Source organism: Alosa alosa, chromosome 20, assembly GCF_017589495.1.
Source record: "Alosa alosa isolate M-15738 ecotype Scorff River chromosome 20, AALO_Geno_1.1, whole genome shotgun sequence".
Taxonomy (NCBI): domain Eukaryota; kingdom Metazoa; phylum Chordata; class Actinopteri; order Clupeiformes; family Clupeidae; genus Alosa; species Alosa alosa.
The window spans coordinates 22,672,232-22,695,732 of NC_063208.1; the positions used below are offsets into that span (position 1 = coordinate 22,672,232).

The 23,501-nt window shown below is 45.4% G+C and overlaps 1 protein-coding gene across 1 annotated transcript in view; it reads left to right on the plus strand.

The window, feature by feature from the left end:
- Positions 1-23,501, plus strand: part of csmd3b (CUB and Sushi multiple domains 3b) — a 388,634-nt gene that overhangs the window by 278,776 nt on the left and 86,357 nt on the right. Inside the window, 6 exon segments of the mRNA XM_048229290.1 lie at positions 11,691-11,804; positions 13,118-13,213; positions 17,548-17,751; positions 19,902-20,026; positions 20,403-20,499; positions 22,864-22,968. Of these exon segments, the coding sequence (XP_048085247.1) occupies positions 11,691-11,804; positions 13,118-13,213; positions 17,548-17,751; positions 19,902-20,026; positions 20,403-20,499; positions 22,864-22,968 (741 nt within the window).

Consider the following 23,501-nt stretch of genomic DNA (forward strand, 5'->3'; position numbering starts at 1 on the left):
CCGAGGAGCCATTACTTTGTGCTTTTAAATGTCAGTGGGTTTTCATTAGTTAAGCCGGCAGGGTCTAGCTGGAGTGGAAAGTGCCTTGCTGAACGCCTTTTAAGCCCAGTTGGAGACCGTTCGTCTTTGGTACCATGAGACCAGAGAGTGTCATCAGCGTGTAGTTTTTTTTTTATTGCTCCTTTTAATGTGGGTCTCTTCCACGCACAGGGGAAGCATTTGAACCGCCATATATGGTCACTTGTGACACAAAAGAGCCAGCATATGCACGTCCGACAGCCTGTTCGATTTCAGCGCAGCATGCCTCCGTTACCCCGCTCACTTTATTTTGAGGTCCTCTTTGTAGTCCAAAGCTTTCCCTGTGTGTAGTATGTTCCTTTGTCCTCCACGCCGTTGTGCAGGGGATAAAGACTCTGTGGTGTCGAGCCCAGCCTCTGACGACTGTGCCGTGATACGATGAGGCGGTTTGGCCTGGGACTCACGGTCGTCGCTCTGCCTCGGAGTCCTCCTCCTCCCACTCGTACTCCCACTACTCCTCCTCCTCCTCCTCCTCCTTCTCCTCCTCCTCTGGCCCTGGCTAGCGATCTCCATGTATTACCACTGTGGCCCCATCCAGACAGCAGGACCCAGAGGATAGGGATTTGCATTAGCCAGGCTTATTTGTGATGCATTATTCTGGCCTTGGCCTATCATCAACGGGGAGGGGGGAGTTTTTTTAATGAACATTTATTGACTCCCAGCACATTATTGCCAGTCAGAGAGAGAGAGATGGAGGTTGAGTGCGGGGATACAATGTGTGCTTGATCTTCCACGCCGGCCCTCGCAGTAACCATGGAAATGACACTCACCCGCCCCGCGATTTGAAGACTACAAAAAAAAAACTTTTCAGATGAACCCAAAGGAGTCACGAAGTGTGGCACAGACGGATAGGGAAAAGTCATCTGTGGGAGTCATTCTCACTTTTTTTTCCAATCCTCTCCAGATCTGTCCATCTCATTCTGACACGTACGGCACTAACAGGGCTCCGCATCTCCCTCTCCCCTCTCTCTCTCTCTCTCTCTCTCTCTCTCTCTCTTTCTCTTTCTCTTTTTCTCTTTATCTCTCTTTCTTTCTCTCTCTCTCTTTCACTGTCTTTGTCTCCAAGAGGCAGACCGTCAGCCTTCACCAGCATCGAGCTTGGCAGGTGGCATGGCGTCAAAAAACCACATTGTCATCCAACTCGAAAGAAAAACGTCTCTCAAATCCTACTTGAGTCGGCGTTACATATTTGCTTTTTTTTATGACATTCCAGGTCCATTGCTGCTGTTTGGCTTGACTGCCTGCCTCTTATGCCAATATCCTTGTCACTGCTGTTTACTGTAAGGAAATAAACATGGGAAGGTTGGGAGAAATGTTTGTTTCCACTGTCTCCTCGTCTTGGGTGCCAAAAATGCTTGGAAATGTTATAAATGTTATGCTCCCACTGAGAGGAAGACAGCTTGTGGCCATTAGGGGAAGGCAGGGGGTTAAAGTCCATATTTGCAGCCTGCTCCGACTTGATATTCACCTCTGACCTTTGGGGAGGAACCAGCATGCATCACCCACCGTGGTGCCTGAGGTTAGCGGAGGCTTTGAGAGCATGCAGCCAAAGATCCTCCATTTTAACCCTGTCTGACGCAGCCCTGTGCAGTGAAGGGATGCCCCCACCCACACCCACACACACACCCACACACACACACACACACACACACACACACACACACACACTCACACATTCTCTCTCACACACTCACACACACACTCTTCTGTCGACTCACATGAGGAGAGGGGACATAGGGGGGCACTGCATGCCACACTCCCGGTCAAATTTCACATCAATGCCAACATCAACCTAAGGCAACAGTAGCAGAGCACAAACACACACACATAAGCAGACACACACACATACAGTCAGGCACACACACACACACTCAAACACACACAAACACACAGAGTTCATTTTTGTCAAGCTTAGCTCAGGGTCTTTTCTGCCTAGTCAGGTTCTAGTCAACCAGAAGAGCTCAAAGTGATTCACCCCGTGGCAAAGATCCTAGTTACAGCTGCAATCAAAAAATGAATAGGGAAGCGATTTGATTTAATTTGAATTGCTGTGCTCTTCACAGTGGTTTCCTAAAGAGTGCTGTCGAAGAGCTGGCAGCCTTAAGACGTTCTTGCTATTTTTTTTAACATAAATTTTTTGTAATGTATGGATTTTATACAAAACTCCATACCATATCACCCACCATCATACATGTAAGGATTTTTAAAGGTCGGGCATCGGGCAAGGGTATGTTGTGTTTGAAGATTGACTCGTTTTACGAAGCAAAAACAGGGACACGTTAAATGAAATCATGCTAGCCAGCCGGTGCACTGTTAAATCAGAAGCCAGCAAGCCTACCCACATCCCAACATGCCATTACACTCTTTGGGCTTTGGTGCTCATCCATGGCAACCTACTGGCACCCCAAATGACAACAGAGGGGGTTGAGCGTGGCACTCGCTATAAGTCAAGTTGCTTACATGACGAAACAGAGCCGGATAAGTGTTTTGTCATTGGGCTGTCGTGGACAGTGTTCAGGCGTATGGCTTAGCAGGGATGAGAGGGGGTATAAGGGTGAGGAGAGTGTGTGTGTGTGTGTTGTGTGTGTGTTTGCGTGCGTGCGTGCGTGCGTGTGTTTGCAGAGCTGTCGGGAACGAGAGGATTGTGATCTCCCTCGGAAAAGGAGAGGCAACAGAGGTGCCAGTTGGACCCCTTTCCACAAAAAGGGGAAGGTGAATAGCTGTTGACATGCTGTCCATCTCTGAGCACAGAGAGAGAGACAGATAGAGAGAGAGAGGGAGGGAAAGAGAGGGAGAGAGGAACCCCCCATGGTGCGTACCAACTCTGGGTTGGGGCGAAGCGTTGGGTTTAGCGTGCTCATCCAAATCCCACAGATGGGCGGAATGCTAATGTGGGGATGAGAGTGGGCCGAGCCAGAGACTCCTCAAACAGTCACCCTGCTCCCCAGCGCCATGCAACACACAGCCACACACACACATCATGACTGGGCTTTAATGCAGGCTGCTGCACAATGCTGACTCTCCCTCCCTCTCTCTCTCCCTCTCTATCATTCTTTATGAGCCTGCTTTTCTCTTTCTGCCTCTTATTTTACTTTATTTGTGTGTGTCTCTGTTTCATTCTCAAACCCTGCACTCACTCCCTCTTTCCCTCTTCAGCCCTCTCTCCTCTCTTTGTCTTTCGTCCGTTCTCTCCCTCTTTCCCTCTTCAGCCCTCTCTCCTCTCTTTGTCTTTCGTCCGTTCTCTCCCTCTTTCTCTCTTGCGGTCCATTCTCCTTTCTGTCTCATCTTACCACATCTTTGTGTGTGTGTTGTGTTGTGCTGTGTTGTGTTGTGTTGTGCTGTGTTGTGTTGTGTTGTGTTGTGTTGTGTTGTGTTGTCTGTGTGTGTGTGTGTTGTGTTGTGTTGTGCTGTGCTGTGCTGTGCTGTGTTGTGCTGTGTTGTGCTGTGTTGTGTTGTGTTGTGTTGTGTTGTCTGTGTGTGTGTGTGTTGTGTTGTGTTGTGCTGTGTTGTGTTGTGTGTTGTGCTGTGTTGTGTTGTGTTGTGTTGTGTTGTGTTGTCTGTGTGTGTTGTGTTGTGTTGTGTTGTGTTGTGTTGTGTTGTGTGTTGTCTGTGTGTGTTGTGTTGTGTTGTGTTGTGTTGTGTTGTGTTGTCTTGTGTGTGTGTGTGTGTTGCTTTCTTTCTGTTTCTCTGTGTCTCTGTTTACTTGTCCTATCTCATGCTGGCGTATGTGCCCAGGCTGCCAGGCCTTGTGAAGTGTACACAGAGCTGTATGTCTCTGTCTTCAGTGCTCTGCAGGACTTTCTGTTTTTTTACCCTCTCACCACCCCCACATGTGTGCCCTTCACTCTTTGTCTTGATCATGTATTCTCCTTATCTCTCCCTTTCTTCCTCCCTCTCTCTCTCCCTCCCTCTCTCCTTCTCTCTCCCTCTCTCTCTCCCTCCCTCTCTCTCTCCCTCTCTTCTTCTCTCTCTCCTCCCTCTCTCCTTCTCTCTCTCCTCCCTCCCTCTCTCCCTCCCTCTCTCCTCTCTCCCTCTCCCTCTCTCCTTCTCTCTCTCCCTCCCTTTCTTTTTCTCTCCCTCTCTCCTTCTCTCCCTCCCTCCCTCATCTCTTTATTTGTGCTTGATTCCTCTGTCCCCACCATGTGTTGAGAAAGCAGAGGACTCTCTCTCTCTCTCTCTCTCTCTCACACACACACACACACACACACACACACACACACACACACAAACGGGCAATCTAAACCAGCACAGCACGTAACGTAAACAAAATGTGACATTTCCCCACGCTCATAAGCACTCGACCATGGCACCCCGGCAATATTTGATAAGATGTGATTTATGCCTGCAGGGAACCAACCATGTGACATATGGGGGAGATGTACAGTAACCATTAATTATTGAGACCCCAACAGAGACATGTGGCCTTAGGACCGTTGTCTGTTATATGGCTGAACATGTGGCATTATCTCTGCGGACGCAGCCTATAGTGTGCCGTGTGTGAAGGCTGCAAAGGCAAATGTCAGATTCTGCCAGGGTTGTATGAGGAGGAGTATTTAAGGATGCTTCATGTCATGTGCACTATGTGATGACCACCAATTACTGTATAGTTAATGGTGCTTATTAGAAGCAGAAATTGTGGATGTCTTACAGATTAACCACATGTCTTAGTTCTATGTGAATAAGAAAAACTTGAGTGGATGGCATAATTTTCTGGCCTCTGACAGACTGTATGTTCCTATGATCTCTTAAAAAAATGGCGTATAAGTGCTGTACTTATTTTTAGAGTGGGTGTTTGCTGTCTCCTATCTGGCTGCCGTGCCGCAATAGTTGAGCGAATGGCTCCCTGAGACCAGTAATTAGGACAGCCATTATATTGGCAGAGAGGGAAATGGACAGAGATGACTGTTTTCCATTTGGCAGGCTGACTCATGGCTAAGCGAGTGTGTCAGGTACACACACACACACACACACACACATGAAAACTTTCTCTCTCTCTCTCTGTCTTTCTTTTCTTTTCATTTCACTTGCCTTTCTTCTTTTTTTTCTCCTGTGGGGCTGTGAATCCACCAAGTCCCTCAGCGAAAAAGCATAAGAAAAATAAGAAACAAAGAGAGACACTCAGTAAAGGGAGGTGTGGGATTGCAGTGTGGATGCCCAACATAGGAATGGGAGGGAGGAATGAGGAGGGAGGAATGAGGAATGATGTGTTCCAGACGAAGGTCCAGACTGGCCTCACTGAGCTCGGAGTCCATCCACAGAGAGCTCCCTGTGGGAGGGAGGGAGAGACCCCCTGCCCCCAACATCCCTGGCTACCCAGAAGCATCGTGGTCATGACCTTGGTGAGGCCCTCGCCTCAGTGCGCCCCACAGCCCCGTTTCCAGTGCGTCCGAGCGAGAGAATAAAGCAATGGGATCTGGATCCGCTGGGTCTCTGGGGAGGGAGGACATAAAGCAAGAGTTTGTGCCTGCAACACTTCCCCAGTGTGTGTGTGTGTGTGTGTGTGTGTGATGTGTGTGTGTGTTGTGATTGTGTGTGTGTGATGTGTGTGTGTGATGTGTGTGTGATGTGTGTGTGATGTGTGTGTGTGTGTGTGTGTGTGTGTGTGTGTGTGTGTTGTTTGTGTGTGTGTGTGTGTGTGTGTGTGATGTGTGTGTGATATGTGTGTGTGTGTGTGATATATATGTGTGTGTGTGTGTGTGTGTGTGTCTGGCTCATGTCTAATGGAGGCTCAGTTCCCCGCACCCTGTGTCCAGCAGATTTCAGTAACCAGCCGGTCACACCTGCGTGCTCCGTGGAGCCCGAGCCAGGACCGAGCGCAGCGCTCATTTCCATGGAAACGGCTGAGCGAGGACAGTGTGGCTTGGCCTGAGGTGTCAACACACACACAGTGTGTGCTCCATGCAGCAGCATTAAAGCACGGATGTGACAGTCGAGCTGTTCTCTCTCTCTCTTCTCTCTTTTTCTCTCTGATATTTGTGGTAATTACAGAAAAGCAAAACATAAATTGCTTCAAAAGGAGATTACAATATAAAGACTATGGTTACGGTATTTGTGGTCTTCCTTTGATTAGTGTCCTTTCCTGAGGCGGTCATCTGAAAACATGGGACAGAGCGTGGCGGTAGCAAGGTAGTCTTTTGGACTTTTCTCTCTCCCATTCAGTATTTTATGGCTGCCTGTCCTGTCCTCTAGCACTGTCACTCTCTCTTACCTCTTTTTATCTTGTGTTCTTTCACCCTGTCACTCTCTCCTTCTCTCCTTTTCTCTCAGTCTGTCAGTCTCTTTCATTGTTCTCACACTTTCTCTCCAACTCAGTCTCTCTGTCTTGTTCTTCTCTCTCCTTCCTCTCTCCATCTCTCCTTCTCCATCTCTTTCTCTGTCTCCCCCCTCTCTCTCACTTTTCTCTTTCGCTATCTCTCTCTGTATGTTCTTTAAAGCTGTTGAAGGATGCCACCCTTCCCTATGTGCTGTGTGCACTGTCTATTTGACATGTGGTGCGTGGGCCTGACATCTGCCTTTATCGTGTGACAGGTTCACTCTCGCCGAGCGCTTGCCTTCTGGAGATATTAACCATTGCAGAGAGAAAGAGAGAGAGAGAGAGAGAGAGAGAGAGAGTGGGAGAGTCAGGGGTAAACAAGCAAACCTGCTAACCGCTCCCACGAGTTTCAGTCTCACAAAAAAAAACCGAGAAAGATGTCCATCAAAATGTGGTGAGATTTTGTCCCGTATGGGACGCCACATGTGCAGCTTAGGACCAGGACCAGAAGCACGAAAAGCCTCCTCACCCTTGCAGGACCACAGGGGCCACCCAGTGACCAGGCCTGTGTGTTTGGAGTAGTTGCCTTTTGTGCATGGCTTCCCATGAATAGCATCCTCTACATCCTCTGCGGACCCCATATATATATTGCACTTTTCACATCTCTCATGATTTCCATGAATACTTCATATACTGTGGCATGACACTGTGCTCAGACACGGCTGTTTCTCAGATATTTACGATGGCTAGTTATGGTAAAGCTTAAGCTATATATTTTGAATTTCACATTTACATACAGCTCACTTATGCTAACTCACTTAGATGGTTGTCCACAGCTAGGAAGCATCGAGAAGACAACAGTTTTTATTAGTAATGGCTCTTTGGAAATTCAGTTTAGAATGTAATGTGGGATGTTCTGCTAATTGATACAAGCTACAAGCATACAAATATACTTACATATAATAATATAAGCTAATTATCACAAGCTACTGTGTATAATTTACGTGCTTTGCATACAACTCTCATATTCGTAAATGTTTTCAAGAGGCTGTCCAGTGTGTGCAAAGTTTTCAGTTTGCTGTTTATCTCACGAGACGTTAGCAGTTAGCCCTTCCGTACCGTTTGCATTTGCAAACCATTCAGTCCATTAACCCAGTGCAGCAGTTCTCTGTAATGATGAGCAAACTAAATGGCGGGGCCGACTCGGCACTCCTTTCAAGCCATAGACCTCCACGGCAAAAGTCATCGGCATCAATCCGTCACCTCCCTGACTGGCAGTGTGAGGCTAGGGGGCCCAGGGGCCCGGGGCCCGCAGGGGCATGAGGAGCACACGCAGCCGTGATGCCCTGAGAGACAAACACAAGGCGGGCAGAGATAGAGGCGGCCCCCGTCTGCCATTCCAGCACACATTGCAGATTAGGCTGGCATCGGGCTCCTGCTGCAGTGAGCAATGACGTCATCGACACACACACACATGCGCGCGCGCGCACACAGCCCTCCCTTCTTAACGCTAGCTCACTCTCAGAGCTGGCTCCTCATTCATCTTGGTGAGCTGTCACAAAGGTGTAAGGCAAGGTATACGTGTGTGTGTGTGCGTGTGTGTGTGTGTGTGTGTGTGTGTGTTTGTGCGTGTGTGTCTGTTTGTGTGTCCGTTTCTGCCTGATCAGGATAAAGCAGCAGTCACATGTGGCTGCAGCTTGCTGCTATGAAACAGAGAGACAGCCAGCAGGAACTCTTTTTAGGAAGGAGAGGGGAAAAAATCGTTCAATCTTTCCGTCTCCCTCTTTTTCCATCTCTCTCCTGCAAAATGTTCCCCCACACCCGCAACCCTCCAAACGGGCCTGAATTAATCTATGGCCTCATTTCCATATAACCCAGTAAGCATCTGTCAAAACGTGTTAAGTGTGAGACTCACACAGGAGTGGGCAATCTCGTATGGGGCTGCAGATCTCTCTCTCTCTCTCTCTCTCTCTCTCTCTGTAGAGGAGTCGGACCACGTCACTGCCTGTCTGTCTGCTTACTTACCTGCTGAAGGTGCAGGTGTTTCACTCCCTGTGTGGGCGTGACGGCAGGGCAGCCATGGAGAGAGAGGGGAGGTGGGGTTGGAAGATGTGGCTGTTTTGTTGCATGGAGGGTTTTTAATGCGTGTGAATTCATCACAATACTGTGTGTTTCCTCAACGTATGAACTCACTCTTGTAAATATATTTTTTTATATTTGTGTGTGTGTGTGTGTTTGTGTGTTTGTGTTTGTATGTTTGTATTCCTGTGGATGTGTGTGTGCGTTTTGTGGCATTGGGGGTGTATGACCATGTGTAGGTATCTGAATGAAGTAAAGATTGTGTTTGCCTGTCTAAATACTTTATATCGGTTCTTATGTTGTGTGTGTGTGTGTGTGTGTTTGTGTGTGTGTTTGTAGGGCGGGTAGGGGGTTTAAGAAAATGAATGAAATACATTTTTGTATAGGCTACCGTATGTAGGTGTATATTTGATGCTATAGGAATGTTGAGAGTTTCCTTTCGCATCATCATGTTGGAAAGTCTGAATGCCTATCGAGTATACGTATTTATATGTTAACACGTGCATCAGAATGTAAAAGAGGAAACAGTGCACTTACACTCCCTCGTGTCCTTGAAAGGACCAGACTTCACATGCAAGCCTATTGAGATTTATCCTCACAGCAAAGTGAGCCAAATAAAAGGAACCGATAAATATTTGAAAGAGAAAAAAAAAGGAATTAAAAACACCACAGTGCCGGGGCGACGCACGTGTATGCTGGGAATCTGAGGTTTCCAAGTGGCTGTGTTTGCCAGGGATAAAAAGGCTCACATAGTCGCCCGTGAATGTACTGTACTGTATTGCAGACTTTTCCTGCCAGCCCAAATGAGTAGGGCTCTCTTGCTTGCCAACACGAGAGCATGTAGCAATGAAAGTGATGAAGAGACTATACTGTATAGTTCACCTCGCCGTGGCCTCCTCTCTCAGTCACCTTGCCAGCTCCCAGCCCTGGAAAAGAAAAGCATCCCCATGGTGAGAAGTTGACTGTTGCTCGCGCTCGTTCGTGATCTTTTTGAAAGTTTAATATATGCAGCCAGCCAGAGAGCACTGTCGCAGTCAGCCGCATGATGGGCTGGAGCCTGATTTTTGCCAAACACGGCTCAGGCGAAGGGAGCGTTGCAAATCCCCTTGCCCTTTTCCCTCCTTTTTTCCCCTCCTCTTCTTCTTTTTTTTTTTTTGAACTGCAAGAGTACGCTGGTATTTCACATTGCCTACGGTGACACTGCACTAAAGCATTACACTGGTGACAGCAGTGGCACAAAAAAAGTCTTTTAATGTTTGAACAAACAAAGCTCATGTTTGGATGGGTCGGTTTGTTTTAGTGGACCACTAATCCGGGCACCCTTGCCCCCCCCTTCCCCCCTCTCTCAGCTTTTGTTTCAACAGTTTGACCCATGCATATTATTCAAATGTATTCATGAGAACATTTTGTTCCCCAGAACTAAGCTTTCAGGTGCAGTTTTGTAAAGTGTGCCTCCGCGTTTGGACACCTGGGCGAGACCAAAAAGAGTGAGCTTGTCTTGAGATACCTTCATGAAACAGGTATCATATTTGAGCCCAGACTACTTCTTGTCTCAGCGCAGTTGCGTCCTGCGGGGCTCGTCATGTATTTTCTTTTTCTTTTGTGGCTAATAAGCATTTGATTATATCTCATTAAAGTTGCATTCACAGCGCTCAATTGACTTCACCCCTGTGAGTCAATAGCCCTTTTTTCACATCCAGAAAGAGCTCTAATTGCAGCCCAAACACGAGGGGTAGGAAGGATTCCTAGCCTGTTTCGTCCTCCTGTCTTCTCCAAAGTCGGAGGGTGAGGGAAGCATGCTGTGTTTGCGGCCCTTAAGTCTGATAGCCCCCTTTGAGGTGTGTGTGGGACCAGTAGTGTGTTGTCATGTGGCGTCGTGTTTTTTGTTTGCATTTGTGAGCGTGTGTGTGTGTGTGTGTGATCCAGTAATAATTATTACACACCTTCGGCCGAGGACAGCAGGTAGCTCTTTTTCCCTGCTTAATTAGGACGTGGCGACGCCAAGCATATGTAGCCCGCCATCGTGCCTCGAGCCTCGTGTCATTTCATTAGCATCTCTAACAGATTCCTAATGCCCCAACGTACCTGCTGTGAAAACACACCAGTGGTGCCGGGCAGCTCGTGGCACAATAAAATCAGATCAGCACACTGGACCTGTTGGGGCAATCACTTGTCCTTATTAGGCCACACTCTCTCTCACACACACACACACACACACACACACACACACACACACACACACACACACACACTTTCGTTACATGTGAGAGGAGACCATCATTGACCAGCAAATGTTGACCTTTACATATTGAATTTTTTTTTATCTACAGGCTGTTAGCCTTTTTCTGTAGTGTGTGTGGTATGTTTTCTTCTGTTTCCATGGAAACAAGGAAGAATACGAAATTGCTCAGGCAGTTCAGATATCTTTGACTTTCCTTCCCTCCCTCTCTCTGACTAAACTCATGCAAGTTTTTCTTTTTCTTCTCTTTTTTCGATAGATAAACTACTTCCAGCTCAGTCATTCAGGGCAAAGAATGTTTGTAATGCTAATTAGCAGCATAGTAATGATTGTGTCCGACTTTAAAATGACACGATCAAAGCGGTGGATGGCAAATGAGGCTTCGTCTGTGCATGAGACGGTACAGAAGGATACAAGCCTAGTACGCCACTGCCGCCCTCTAAAAGAGAGAGAGAGAGAGCAAGTGAACAGCAGGGAGATAGATAGAGAGAGAGAGAAATAGAGAGAGAGGGGGAAGAGAGAGACAGAGGGGGCTGCTGTTCTGTAGGTAGCCAATTCAATGATTTTAAATAAACATACAGTCTTATTGCCTTGGGGAGTCCTTTTGTGCACTTTCTTAAGCGCACTGATCTAATGAAGAATAATGATGTACTTGTGTAACACTATTAGCAAATTAGAAAGGCGCGTTCCCTTCACATGGCGCACAAGCAGAATTAAGGGGAGCTCTGGTTTACAAAACAACCTTAGTCCACCAGGACGTGTCTTCTGTTTCAGTTTTTGCCATGTGGGAGCTCTGAACCCAGCCAACTCTGGCCACCATTGGGAAATAAGCAATGCCACAAGCACTTCTGAGCAAGAAGATGTCACCGGCCTAGCTCAGGGACGGACTGTTGTTGTCTCTAAAAGCTGGACTGTGCCGGTGTTGTGTTTTTCCTGCCCGGAAAGCTTGCGCCTCCCATGCGAGATCTTAATAATTAATGCTGTTTTCCACACTTCTTCTCACTCTCGTTCTTTTTTTTGTGTTTGTGTCTCTTGTTGCAGTCCTGTTTGGACAGTTTGTGTTGTTCCAAACCTCCCTCAATGACGTGGTGGACATCTACGACGGACCCACTCAGCAGTCTCCTCTGCTCTCCTCACTGTCAGGCTCGCACTCAGGTAAACCTTGCCATCCCACATATAGATCGACACACACACACACACACACACACACACACATTGTTTTCACATATATAGATGCACATACATGTAAAGTTAGTAATCAAGGATCTTTGATGTAAACATGTAGACTATTAATCACAATTAACCACAATTAATCACAAACACTCACAAATACTACACTCACACACACTCTCAGGTGCACACAGAAACTTACACAGACTCCCACACAGACACACACTATAACACTCTAAACATACACACATACACATGCACATGCATGCATATACAAGACAAGACTTGGACCAACTGGTTGCATTTTTCTGTCATGTAAAAGTCACTCCAGACTCCCTGAGGCTCTTAAGCCCCTGCAGCTAGAAGCCATACTGTATGTAGCACCCCGCCCTTTAATCCCCATGGCAACCAGTGAGGGACTCTGCAAGGGGCAAGAGAGCAGACATCACACACAGTGTATTTGCAAACACAGACACAAGCATGGACATTAAATTGTGCCTCCTCATATCTTTTGTAGCTTCAAGGGGCCTGGCAGAAGTCCATCTGGACACTTACTGTAATCACAGGTCTTTGGCAATAGAGCTCTGACTTGGTCTTTAGAGAAGCAGGCACCTAAGATGACCTCCCTCAAATGTAACGCCCCTCTCTGATGGAAGGGACAGATAAACATTTCCAAAATTTTAACAACGATTTTGCTTCCACAAAGGCCTCTACAATGCTTAAGGCAGATGCTGTATCATCAGTGTGTGTGTGTGTGTGTGTGTGTGTGTGATAAAGGGAGGGAGAGAAAGTGAAATGACAGGAAAATTACACCCTTCCCAGAGTGCACCTCATCATTAGGACCACTCTTAACCAGGCCCAGAGAGCGAGCAGGAAGACGAGTGCGGATGAAAAGCTGTTAGCGCGAGAGATGGAGAGGATCCGAGAGTGGGGTGAAACGGGGGTTGGTGAGCGATTAATAGAGAGACAGGCGGCCCTTATCAAAGCCTCTACCCCTCACGCTTCTTCATATCCTGCGCAAACGCAAGCGCTTGATTTGAATTTGCCCATGAAAAGGCTAAAGAGACGAGAGCAAAAACACAAGGAGTAGGGGAAGATCAAAGCCACGGGGTACCAAGAGCCTTCTCGTCCAGTGGACACCAATGTGTGATCCTAAGTGGTTCGGGCAGCACGAAAGGAGCAGGGGTCCACGAGAGAGAGAGAAAAAAAAAACTCCAACATCAGAATCACAACATCCATGAAACAATGATGTCATGCGTCTCTTTCTGTCTTTCTTTGTGTTTTCTCTCCGGCTCTAGGGGAGTCTCTTCCTTTGAGCACAGGGAACCAGATCACCATCAAGTTCACCACCGTGGGCCCAGAGACGGCCAAGGGATTTCACTTCGTCTACCAAGGTATGCCTGTGGACCACTAGCTGCCATCAGCACAGTACCAGTCTTAAGAGTACCAGTCTAAGTGTCAGGCAGAGAACCGCTTAATAAAGCTGATGAAATGAAGTATTAGTAAATACAGGGTTCCTACGCAATATGGAAAACCTGGAAAAGTATGGAATTTGATTTTAGTAATTTCCAGGTCTGGATAAGTATGGAAAAAAGAAACAAGGGTATGGAGAAATATTTGTGTTTCCAGACTATTGCATTTGCAGTACTAATCACTTAATAACTAATAACCTACTGTTATGTAGCTAAACTGTCAGTCCCCATCGTCAAGATACTGTACAACTATGATACAACTAAGATACAACTAAAAATGACCCAGCTAAAATGTGTAGGAACCCTGTAAATAAATGTGAACATTAAAACGGCAGAACATTCACAGCTCTTTATTGGTATGCTACATAGTTCAGTATAGGTCTGTTGATCACTTGGGTAATGTGTAACTAATGTCTAACTGGGGTTTCTGTGCGTAGAAAGATGCAAATGTAATTACTGTAAGCAATAGTTGAAGAGATAGTTGAAAAAACACAGAAGAGTAGTTCAGCTGGTTCAGAATGTTCTAGACATTTGTAAAAGCAATCCACAATTTTCTTTTCAGTCTACCAGCCCCCACCCCAGAGGTTTGGTAGAGCTTTTCTTGTCAGCTATCTGTTGACGATGCTTACCAGCTGAAAACCCGTCAGTTCAGCACTATCCGACGCATGATGATGTTCTGCTCAGCAAATGTTTCAAATATCCAGGGAAATGGTTTTCTTCTTTTTTCCCCCAGAAAAATAAATAAATAAAAAAAGAAATGATCAAGCTTCTTATAACTCTGCAGAGAGAGAGAGAGAGAGAGAGAGTGAGTGGGGGAAAAGTACCATGAGTTCCTCTCTAAATCTCCTCAAAGTAGTCTGTCGGGACCATGCGGGTAGGAAGTGTCAACGTCCCGCAGTGTGGCACTGTTTTGGAAATGTGCCAAAACCCCCCTCGTCTCCGCTAGCCGGCCGAGTTGAGTTGCGTGTGCAAAGCTCCCTAAACGCCAGTCTCCCGACGCCTTCGCCTGATTCGTGCATCTTTACAGAAGCTGAAGGACTGGAGGCCAGTGTTAAGCCTAACCAGCTGCACCTCCATTGTGAAGCACAGAGAAGGGATGGGGCTGCCATTTTGTACAGCTCTTAACCACTTAAATGCATTGACACTGTTGGAGAGAGAGAGAGAGAGACTCAATGTGCTTTATCATTCATTAGTTTTTAAAGTGTGCTTCGTGTTTCTCAAGGTTGTATACCACAATCTCAGCATTAGACCCTCATGTGATTTATGTATTTTCAATGGATGAAAGCCACTGAGCGTGAGCGAGCTTCTCATGTCCATTTTAAACGCACATTTTCACTGCATCACGAAACTCGATGAATGACTCATTCATCGAGTTTCGTGATGCAGTGAAAATGTTAATTTTGTCACCTATTTTTAATTTAGTCTTAGTCTTAGTCATTCAAATATCATTTTTGTTGGTCAAGTTTTAGTCGACTAAAAGTCTCGTCATTTTAGTCTAGTTTTAGTCAAAAGAAAACTAAAGGTCTCTTAGTCTTAGTCAGTTTTAGTCAACACATTTTTTTATATAAAATTATTTCTGATTACCATTTAAGTCAAATAGTGTTTCACACATCTCAATTTTCCAACAATATTGTGTGTCCACAGGGCTACTCGTCTGTTATAATTACTCATTCTGATTTTTTGTCAGTCAGTATGTTTACATGCACAGGTAAGTCGAGCTACAGTTATAGCTCGTCTGGGATTTGACCATAGACAGTAAAATATTTGACTGGACCACTGTCATATTCGTAGTAGGCCTATTGTGTTGACTAATTATAGGCTACTGTTGAAGTAGGTCTAATCTTTTTTTTTTAGCTAGGGTTAGTTAAGTGGTTCTGAAACTGAAAAAGTTTGAGAAACACTGTCATAGGCCAAAGTATTAATGTTTTACTCCGCCTCGCTAGATGGCGATATGCGCCCAAACACAACACATTCCCCAAACAGACTCTCCATCTTAGCCATAGCTTAGCCATAGCTTTCCATATTAGCTTACTTGCTAGCAGACTTTGCATCATCAGTCTAACTCGGTGGTCCCCAAACTACGGCCCGCCACCTCATTTTGGGTGGCCCCCCAAAACATGTCCGTGGTATATAGCAACCGGCCCACACGAGAGTACGACATCGTCAAACTATAACCTCCGCAATTTCCCCCATTCATTCTCTATGACGAGTCTTAACAGTACACATGTAATACTCTTTTTGTCCACTGGTGGTTGTTTTGGCGCTGTTTCGCGTTTGCCATCAAAAACGGAATGAAATGTAGGCCTATCTGCAAAAAATGCAATGAGGCTATGCTGACTGCATCAGTGCTCAAAGTATTCTAAAAGTTTATCAATGAATTGTTAATAACTAACTAACTTACAGTATATTCAAGTCATTTTTCTGGGACTTTCTGGGATAATTATTTTTATTTGTTCAAATGTTGAATGGTGGTCATTTCAGACCACTTCAGCACTTCATAAAATTCTAATAGTTTGAGAACTTTACATTTTCAGAGTTCAGAGTTCACACATTTTTAATGAAATACTTTTGGGACTACCTGCTAATACTTTTGGGAATGCAAAAGTCTTTTTATTAGTATTATTTCATTTGAGTTACATTTTACACTGATATGGCATGATGGCAATATAAACACAGTTAACAATGGTATTAAATTGCAAAAGCCTATAGATTAAATGTAATGGAATATTCAACTAAGGTAGACTGCTGTTGTTCACAGCACTAAGCTATTTATGGTTACTGATATACTCCGAGTCTCTGGCCCTCTCTTACAGCCAGGCATAGTAAGCTGGCCCTCGGAAGAAAAAGTTTGGGGACCACTGGTCTAAGTAGTTAAATAGTTGACATTACATGATGAACATTTTCGTATGGACATTCTGGGGGATGTTAATTTGTATGAGAGAAGCTTCAACTTCTGGGTATGTAGCATTGTGGCATAAAGCTTAGGTAGTTAGCTTGGCAGAAATCTCCAGTGTTTTTGTTCCATGTAGTTTTGTGTTGCAGCCACAGGGTTGGAGCAACAGCACGTAGACTACAGGAAAGCTGTTGCGTATGAACTCATTCGGAATATTTTGAAAACGTAACAGCTAGATATTCTGTCTTCTCATTTTGTAGACGAAAAAATGAAGAGAGATTTTATCTTAGTTTTTATTTCATGCAAAACATTTTAGTCTCGTCTTTTTTCGTCAACAATAATGCATCTTAAGATAGTCTTAGTCAGTGTTTCAGGACTGCCGTCTCGTCATCGTCTCGTCTTAGTCATGGAAAAAAAGGTCGTTGACGAACATATTTCCTCTCGTCTTGTCTGACGAAATTAACACTAATCTTTAGCCCTCTCTGAACAGCTATCAAACCAAAGATGTGTCACCAAAACGCAGAGATTGCAGCCAGCCAAGGCTGAGGCAAATTGCTCTCGCACAACAACACTATGGAGTCCTTTTTTTCCGAGTCTCTCCTGTCGGCTAAGCCAAATGAAAAGCGCTGAAGTAATGGCTGCTCGCAGGCTCAAATTATGGTTATGGGCGCCTCGCAGCAGCAAACATGTTGGAAACAAGGATGATGGCAGTCACACACTTTGGCTAATAGTCCAGTGTGGCTCTCAAGCATTTGGAGAGTGTGTCCAGATTTGTTTTCTTATTGGGTAGCATCACTGAAGCAGAACACTATAAGACTGTAAAACTGTGAATTGAATGAATTATCAACTTGCTCTAATTGTGTCTCCAGAGCTATTCCGAAAATAAATAGCAGATCTCTTGAGTTTGGTGTAGTCCACAGTGCTTTTGCTGTGATGGTGAAGCCATATTGAAGAAACCAAATCTGCAGTATGATTCAGTAAAGTAATTACAAATTGTTTTTAAGCAGCCAAGTCATCACGTTTTAAATAATACAGTATTTTAGGGAAGTTTCAGTCAGGTGTTTGATCTAATCACAGACAGTACAAAACATCCACTAGCAAAAACAGTCAAATATCTTAAACGTTTTGCTGCTACCAGAAGGGTCTTATTCTTATTCTCTTGCACCTATGTGCTGTAATTGACACAATTGACCACATCAGCATATGGAAAACTGAGCTGGTCTCTCTGAATGTTACTCTTCAAGATGTGTAAAGTACTTTGAATTGCTTTGTGTGTGTGTGTAGCGGGGTGTAGTTTTAGGACTGTCCAATTAGGTGTAGGATTTTCAACACCTTTTGTCATCCTCTAAAACTTTGTCCTCAGCGGTGCCACGCACAAGTGCCACCCAGTGCAGCTCAGTACCTGAGCCACGCTTCGGCAAGCGCATCGGGAACGACTTTGCTGTGGGTGCGTCGGTGACATTTGAGTGTAACCCTGGCTACACCCTCCATGGCTCCTCAGCCATCCGCTGTGAAGCAGTGCCCGACACCCTCGCACAGTGGAACGACTCCTTACCCACATGTGTCGGTAAGATATGCATCAACATTTGTATTTCAGACATTCTATTGACAATATTGTGGGTATATACACAGTATGTACTGTAACAATGCACATTTGTTGTTAAGTATGACTTAATCACCTTTAACTATAATGTAACATTGTAAGATTATTGTGAAGTACTGGTTAGCAGCATTTTATACAATTCAACATTATTCAATTACTGCAAAATACTGTTTAGTAGCATTGTTGTAAACCAGTGTACAGTGGACCAAACAATCAATTGGAATAGGACTGTGTCACGCTTCAAACATCTGCTGCTAGTAGTGCTATCCCAGGAAAATAGAAGAGTGACTACTCCTGCCAGAAATACCGGTAACACTGAGAGAGAAAAGAAGAGATAAATTGAACAGTGTGAGAGAGAGACACAGAGCAGCGAAACATAACGTGTCACCAGGAGGCTTCAGCCACCCTGAGCTGTCAACCTTTTTACACCTCGGAGACAGAGAGGGTTGATTAGTGTTGCGTTTGCCAGCTCCGTCCAGTGCCCACGGTTGCAGCTCCTCGCCTGGAGCGCCTTAATGCAAACAGGCCAGACGTTTCCCCTCCCGCCGCCCGTCCACTCGAGTGAGCGGGACTTTAGGAGCGCTGGGCATGGCCGGGGGGAGAATGTCCTGATGAGCACGCCAGCTCATGCAATCTCTGCCATCCTCAAAGGCCCAACGTCTGTGTTAATGTCCATGCAGGCAAACAAAACATTCCTGTGTCTAACACGTTGCTCTTTTGTCATAATGCAAGTGATATAAAGTGTTGAATCAGACCATTTTGGATTTCTTGGAGCACTCCACTACAATATTCGTCCAGTATGTCAAGCAAATAAAACAATCACCAAGCTGACATTTAAGATGAATATAGATACACTGTATGTGCACGAATGGTTCAAATAAGCCAAACCTTGTCTGAGCTGTACAGGAACAAAGGTAATGCTCTTTTCTGTCATTATTTGCTGGCCAGCAGGGTGTTGTCTGGCTGAAAGGTTAGGAATCCATTCTGATTACCAGGACCCCTGCTGCATTCTATCAGTGCTAAAATATGAATGAGCCTGAAATTGCTCTGAACTGTTTTTGTTCAATAATTTACCACCCGACACAGATGTATTGAGCTGGCTTCCACATACTTCTCCATTCTCTCTCTCCCTCTTTCTCTCTCTCTCTCTCTCTTTCTCTCTCTCTCCCTCTCCCTCCCAACTGTGTACTCAGATGTACGCCAGCCATTTCCTCTCCAATATAAGACATCAATCATTATGTCCCAACCTGCTCTTAGTTGTTTAAACAAAGTGATTGGCGTTGACCTCTAGATTATCCTGTTGTCCTTGACAGATAGCATCAGACCCTTACAGAGAGGAGGAGGGTGTTGGGGGGGGCCAAGCTTTTTATATCGACAGATTCGCTTGCAAGCCTCCTGTGGTATGGGAGACAATAGTTGGCAGCGCTTCAACAAACAAGAGGAAATTGCTTAACCGAGCCTCTCTACTGGGAGAAAGGCAAAATGTCACACCTTTTTTCCCCCTCCTTTTTTTAGAGCCGCTGACATTATTCTGTGTCCTTTTAAAATGTGTCATACCCAAATCAAAAGGAATGTGTGAGTTTGTGTGAAGGCATTTAAGCGATAAGCCCTGGCAGGCCCCTTTTGTTGGACTAAGCCGGTTATGGATGTTGACGGCGTCCGCTTTAGTCAAACCTCATCTCCCTGCCACTTTGGCCGACACGTGACGACAAGGCAGGCGTCCTTGACAGCCTTGTTGAAACAAATAAATAAAAAAGCCAACCTGTGTTTTCGAGTTATGAATCATTGCTCACCAAGGATGTGGGCTTCAGACTAAAATAAGTTGTAATAGCTGTTTTCATTTGCCATTTGTAAAGAGTGAAGCCTTTCATAAAATGTCATCCTTGATCCAGGTAAGAGATTGAATCAAATCATTACCTCTTCCTTCAGTAATCCTGAGGTAACATTGTTGATGGGCTGAAATAGAGTATGACTCAGGTCAAGACACTGTGTTGGTTTATTTGTGTGGAGTATAGTCCAGGACTGTACCTTTAACCCTTCAAGGCTGAAATATGATTATTAACATCCAGCCCATATGGGCTTGTGTTTTTTTCCTCTATTTCTCTTTTTCCCAGTGCCATGCGGAGGGGTGTTGACAGCACGCAAGGGGACCATCCTGTCCCCAGGTTACCCCGAGCCCTACGACAACAACGTGAATTGCGTGTGGAAGGTCTCGGTGCCCGAGGGGGCCGGAATCCAAGTAAGCAAGACAGAAAGCTGTTTGAAGTCCTGCAAATGAAATGTTTGAGATGAAACGTATCGGTAACATGAATAAAAAAAAAAGTTTAGAAACTTTGAATAATAAAGAGAATTCTTAATGTCCTTTGCATTATGAATGCCGATGATGTTTAATCTAGAGTGGTGAGAGAGTATGTTTTTGAACTTCCCTGTCTTTCTTTTCTTTGCCTTGCTAGTCTCTGTGTTGATATCATTATTTTATGTGTTGATACAGAAAAATGGACAAGAATCTCTCCTTCATGTAATTCATGTTGCCTTCTGTGTGTTGCTTCACATGTACAACTGAAGTGCTGCTATGTTAGTGATGGTTTCTAACTTTCCACTCCATCTACTCTAAGATCCAGGTAGTGAGTTTTGCGACTGAGCATAACTGGGATTCCCTGGAGTTCTATGATGGTCCAGACAGCAATGCTCCAAGACTAGGAAGCTATTCAGGTAAGGCTTTGGGTATAGCTCACTGTAAAAATGTAAAGCCAGTGTTGAGCAAGAAATGAGAAAAAGAAGTTTGTTGTTGTTGATGTTGTTGTTTGTTGCTTCGGGGTGTGCTCAAACAAACAAGCTCCACTGGATCCCTCAAGTACAGAGTCTAGACCAGATTGCGAATGAACGCTACCTTTCTCTTTCTACCTGTCTCTTTCACCACAAATACACTAATTAACCAATCACTGGTGTGCCCCCGCATTACCACAAACACAGTCCATGTTTTCATCACCCCCCTCCCCCCCGCAAGATTGCAAGACAGGAGGTTAGCCACCCTTTCATTTTGCAATCCTTTGTTAGTAAACAAAAGCCCTTGCTCAGGTACATTGATTGTGTGTGTGTGTGTGTGTCAGCCGAGGCTGTCAGCGGTACCACCGGGTCCCATGTCTCCACAGGCAGGTGTTGAGGGGGCGGGAGGCCTGTAATGAGGAACACCTATGGAGGCCAGACCTTTATCAGCATGACAGCGACACGCCAGTCAGCCAGCCACACTGTGTGCCAGCGCTGCCTGTTTTCTGTCTGCCATTTCAGTGATAGGCTCCTGAGCCGCTAAGAACAATAGCCCAGTAATTGAGCAGGAGCCGACGTAGAGGGCGTGTAGTCATTGTTTTCCCCTTTAACCGGGTTTTACGACTTCTATTCAGGACGTTGTATAAAAAGTGAATAGCCGCACACACCATTAACTCCAAAATGTAAACTTTTATTGCTAACGTTTCTGCTATTTGCCTTCTTTAGGGCAATGATGCCCTCTCTACCCTGGAGACTGCGGCTATTCGTTTTTATGCATTCTCACAATGCTGGCCAGCACCTCTGTCTATTGGGTGTGCGTCCGTTCTGTCTTTATCTCTTTTTTATATACAGGGCTTTAACTCGAAAGTTGATGAAAGTTTAATGAAAGTTAAACCTGACATTCATAAATAGGTGAAACCAGGGGACTCTGGGAAATTGTTGCTGAGATACTCAGCAGTCTTACCTAACCTTTGTTGTGGGTGCTACAGGAGTATGTGAAAATAATTGCTAGTTTCTGAGGTCTGTAATGTCACAATTGTGTTTATAAAACCTAGTCGTGATTTATTTTCTCTTCACTTTAACACCTGCTTTTAACAACACCTCTGTTGCTCATACACACACACACACACTTGATTTTTAACTTCTCCGCAACACATTTACCACTTTTATGAGGTGAGTGTTTGCTTTTTTTCATATGAAAGCGTTGCAGGGAGCTTGTGAAAGATTTTGACTGGCGCACGAGGAGTAATAAACCTCCAGCCTCATTCACTGCTCTGTGTGTTTATGTGTGTGTGTGTGTGTGTGTGTGTGTCAGCCGAGGCTGTCAGCGGTACCACGGGTCCCATGTCTCCACAGGCAGGTGTTGAGGGGCGGGAGGCCTGTAATGAGGAACACCTATGGAGGCCAGACCTTTATCAGCATGACAGCGACCGCAGCCAGTCAGCCAGCCACACTGTGTTACCAGCGCTGCCTGTTTTCTGTCTGCCATTTCAGTGATAGGCTCCTGAGCCACTAAGAACAATAGCCCAGTAATTGAGCAGGAGCCGCGTATTGGGCGTGTAGTCGTTGTTTTCCCCTTTAACCGGGTTTTCGACTTCTATTCAGGGCGTTGTATAAAAGTGAATAGCCGCACACACCATTAACTCCAAAATGTAAACTTTTATTGCTAACGTTTCTGCTATTTGCCTTCTTTAGGGCAATGATGCCCTCTCTACCCTGGAGACTGCGGCTGTTCGTTTTATGCATTCTCACAATGCTGGCCAGCACCTCGTCTATTGGGTGTCGTCCGTTCTGTCTTTATCTCTTTTTTATATACAGGGCTTTTAACTTCGAAAGTTGATGAAAGTTTAATGAAAGTTAGACCTGACATTCATAAATAGGTGAAACCAGGGGACTCTGGGAAATTGTTGCTGAGATACTCAGCAGTCTTACTAACCTTTGTTGTGGGTTGCTACAGGGTATGTGAAAATAATTGCTAGTTTCTGAGGGTCTGTAATGTCACAATTGTGTTTATAAAACCTAGTGGTGATTTATTTTCTCTTCACTTTAACACCTGCTTTTAACAACACCTCTGTTGCTCATACACACACACACACACTTGATTTTTAACTTCTCCATAACACATTTACCACTTTTATGGTGAGTGTTTGCTTTTTTCATATGAAAGCGTTGCAGGGGAGCTTGTGAAAGATTTTGACTGGCTTATCGAGGGTAATAAACCTCCAGCCTCATTCACTGCTCTGTGTGTTTATGTGTGTGTGTGTGTGTGTGTGTGTGTGTGTGTGTGTGTGTGTGTGTGTGTCTTTCCAGGGACGACCATTCCCCCGCTGCTGAACACCACCTCCAACAACCTGTACCTTAACTTCATCTCCGACATCAGTGTGTCGGCAGCAGGTTTCCATCTGGAGTACACAGGTAAGGGCGGAGGCGATGGAGCAGCAACCTGCTGTTTGCACCTGCGCTCAGGGTCAACCACCCCCCAACACACACACACACACACACACACACACACACACACACACACACACACACTGGGCAAGCCTCCACCTGTGCTCCTAGGCCCCAGAAAAGCAGTAAAGCCTTGATTGCATGGACCAGATGCTAGGCACAGTCGTGTAATTCCATCGATCGGATCGGCCTTGTGTTCGAGCTAGCAGGAGCAAACTCATCAGGTCAAAACAGGTTGATCTCCCAGAAGGAAAAGACACACATACACACTCTCACTCTCTCTCTCTCTCTCTCTCTCTCTCTCTCTCTCTCTCTCTCTCTCTCTCTCTCTCTCTCTCTCTCTCTCTCTCTCTCTCTCTCTCACACACACACACTCACTCTCTCTCTCTCTTTCTCACACACACACACACCTACACCTGTCTCTTCAATATATTTATAGATGCTGCTCCGTTTGCAGAGAAAGCAAAAAGTTTTGCTTTACCTTCTACCTCACCCAGGGT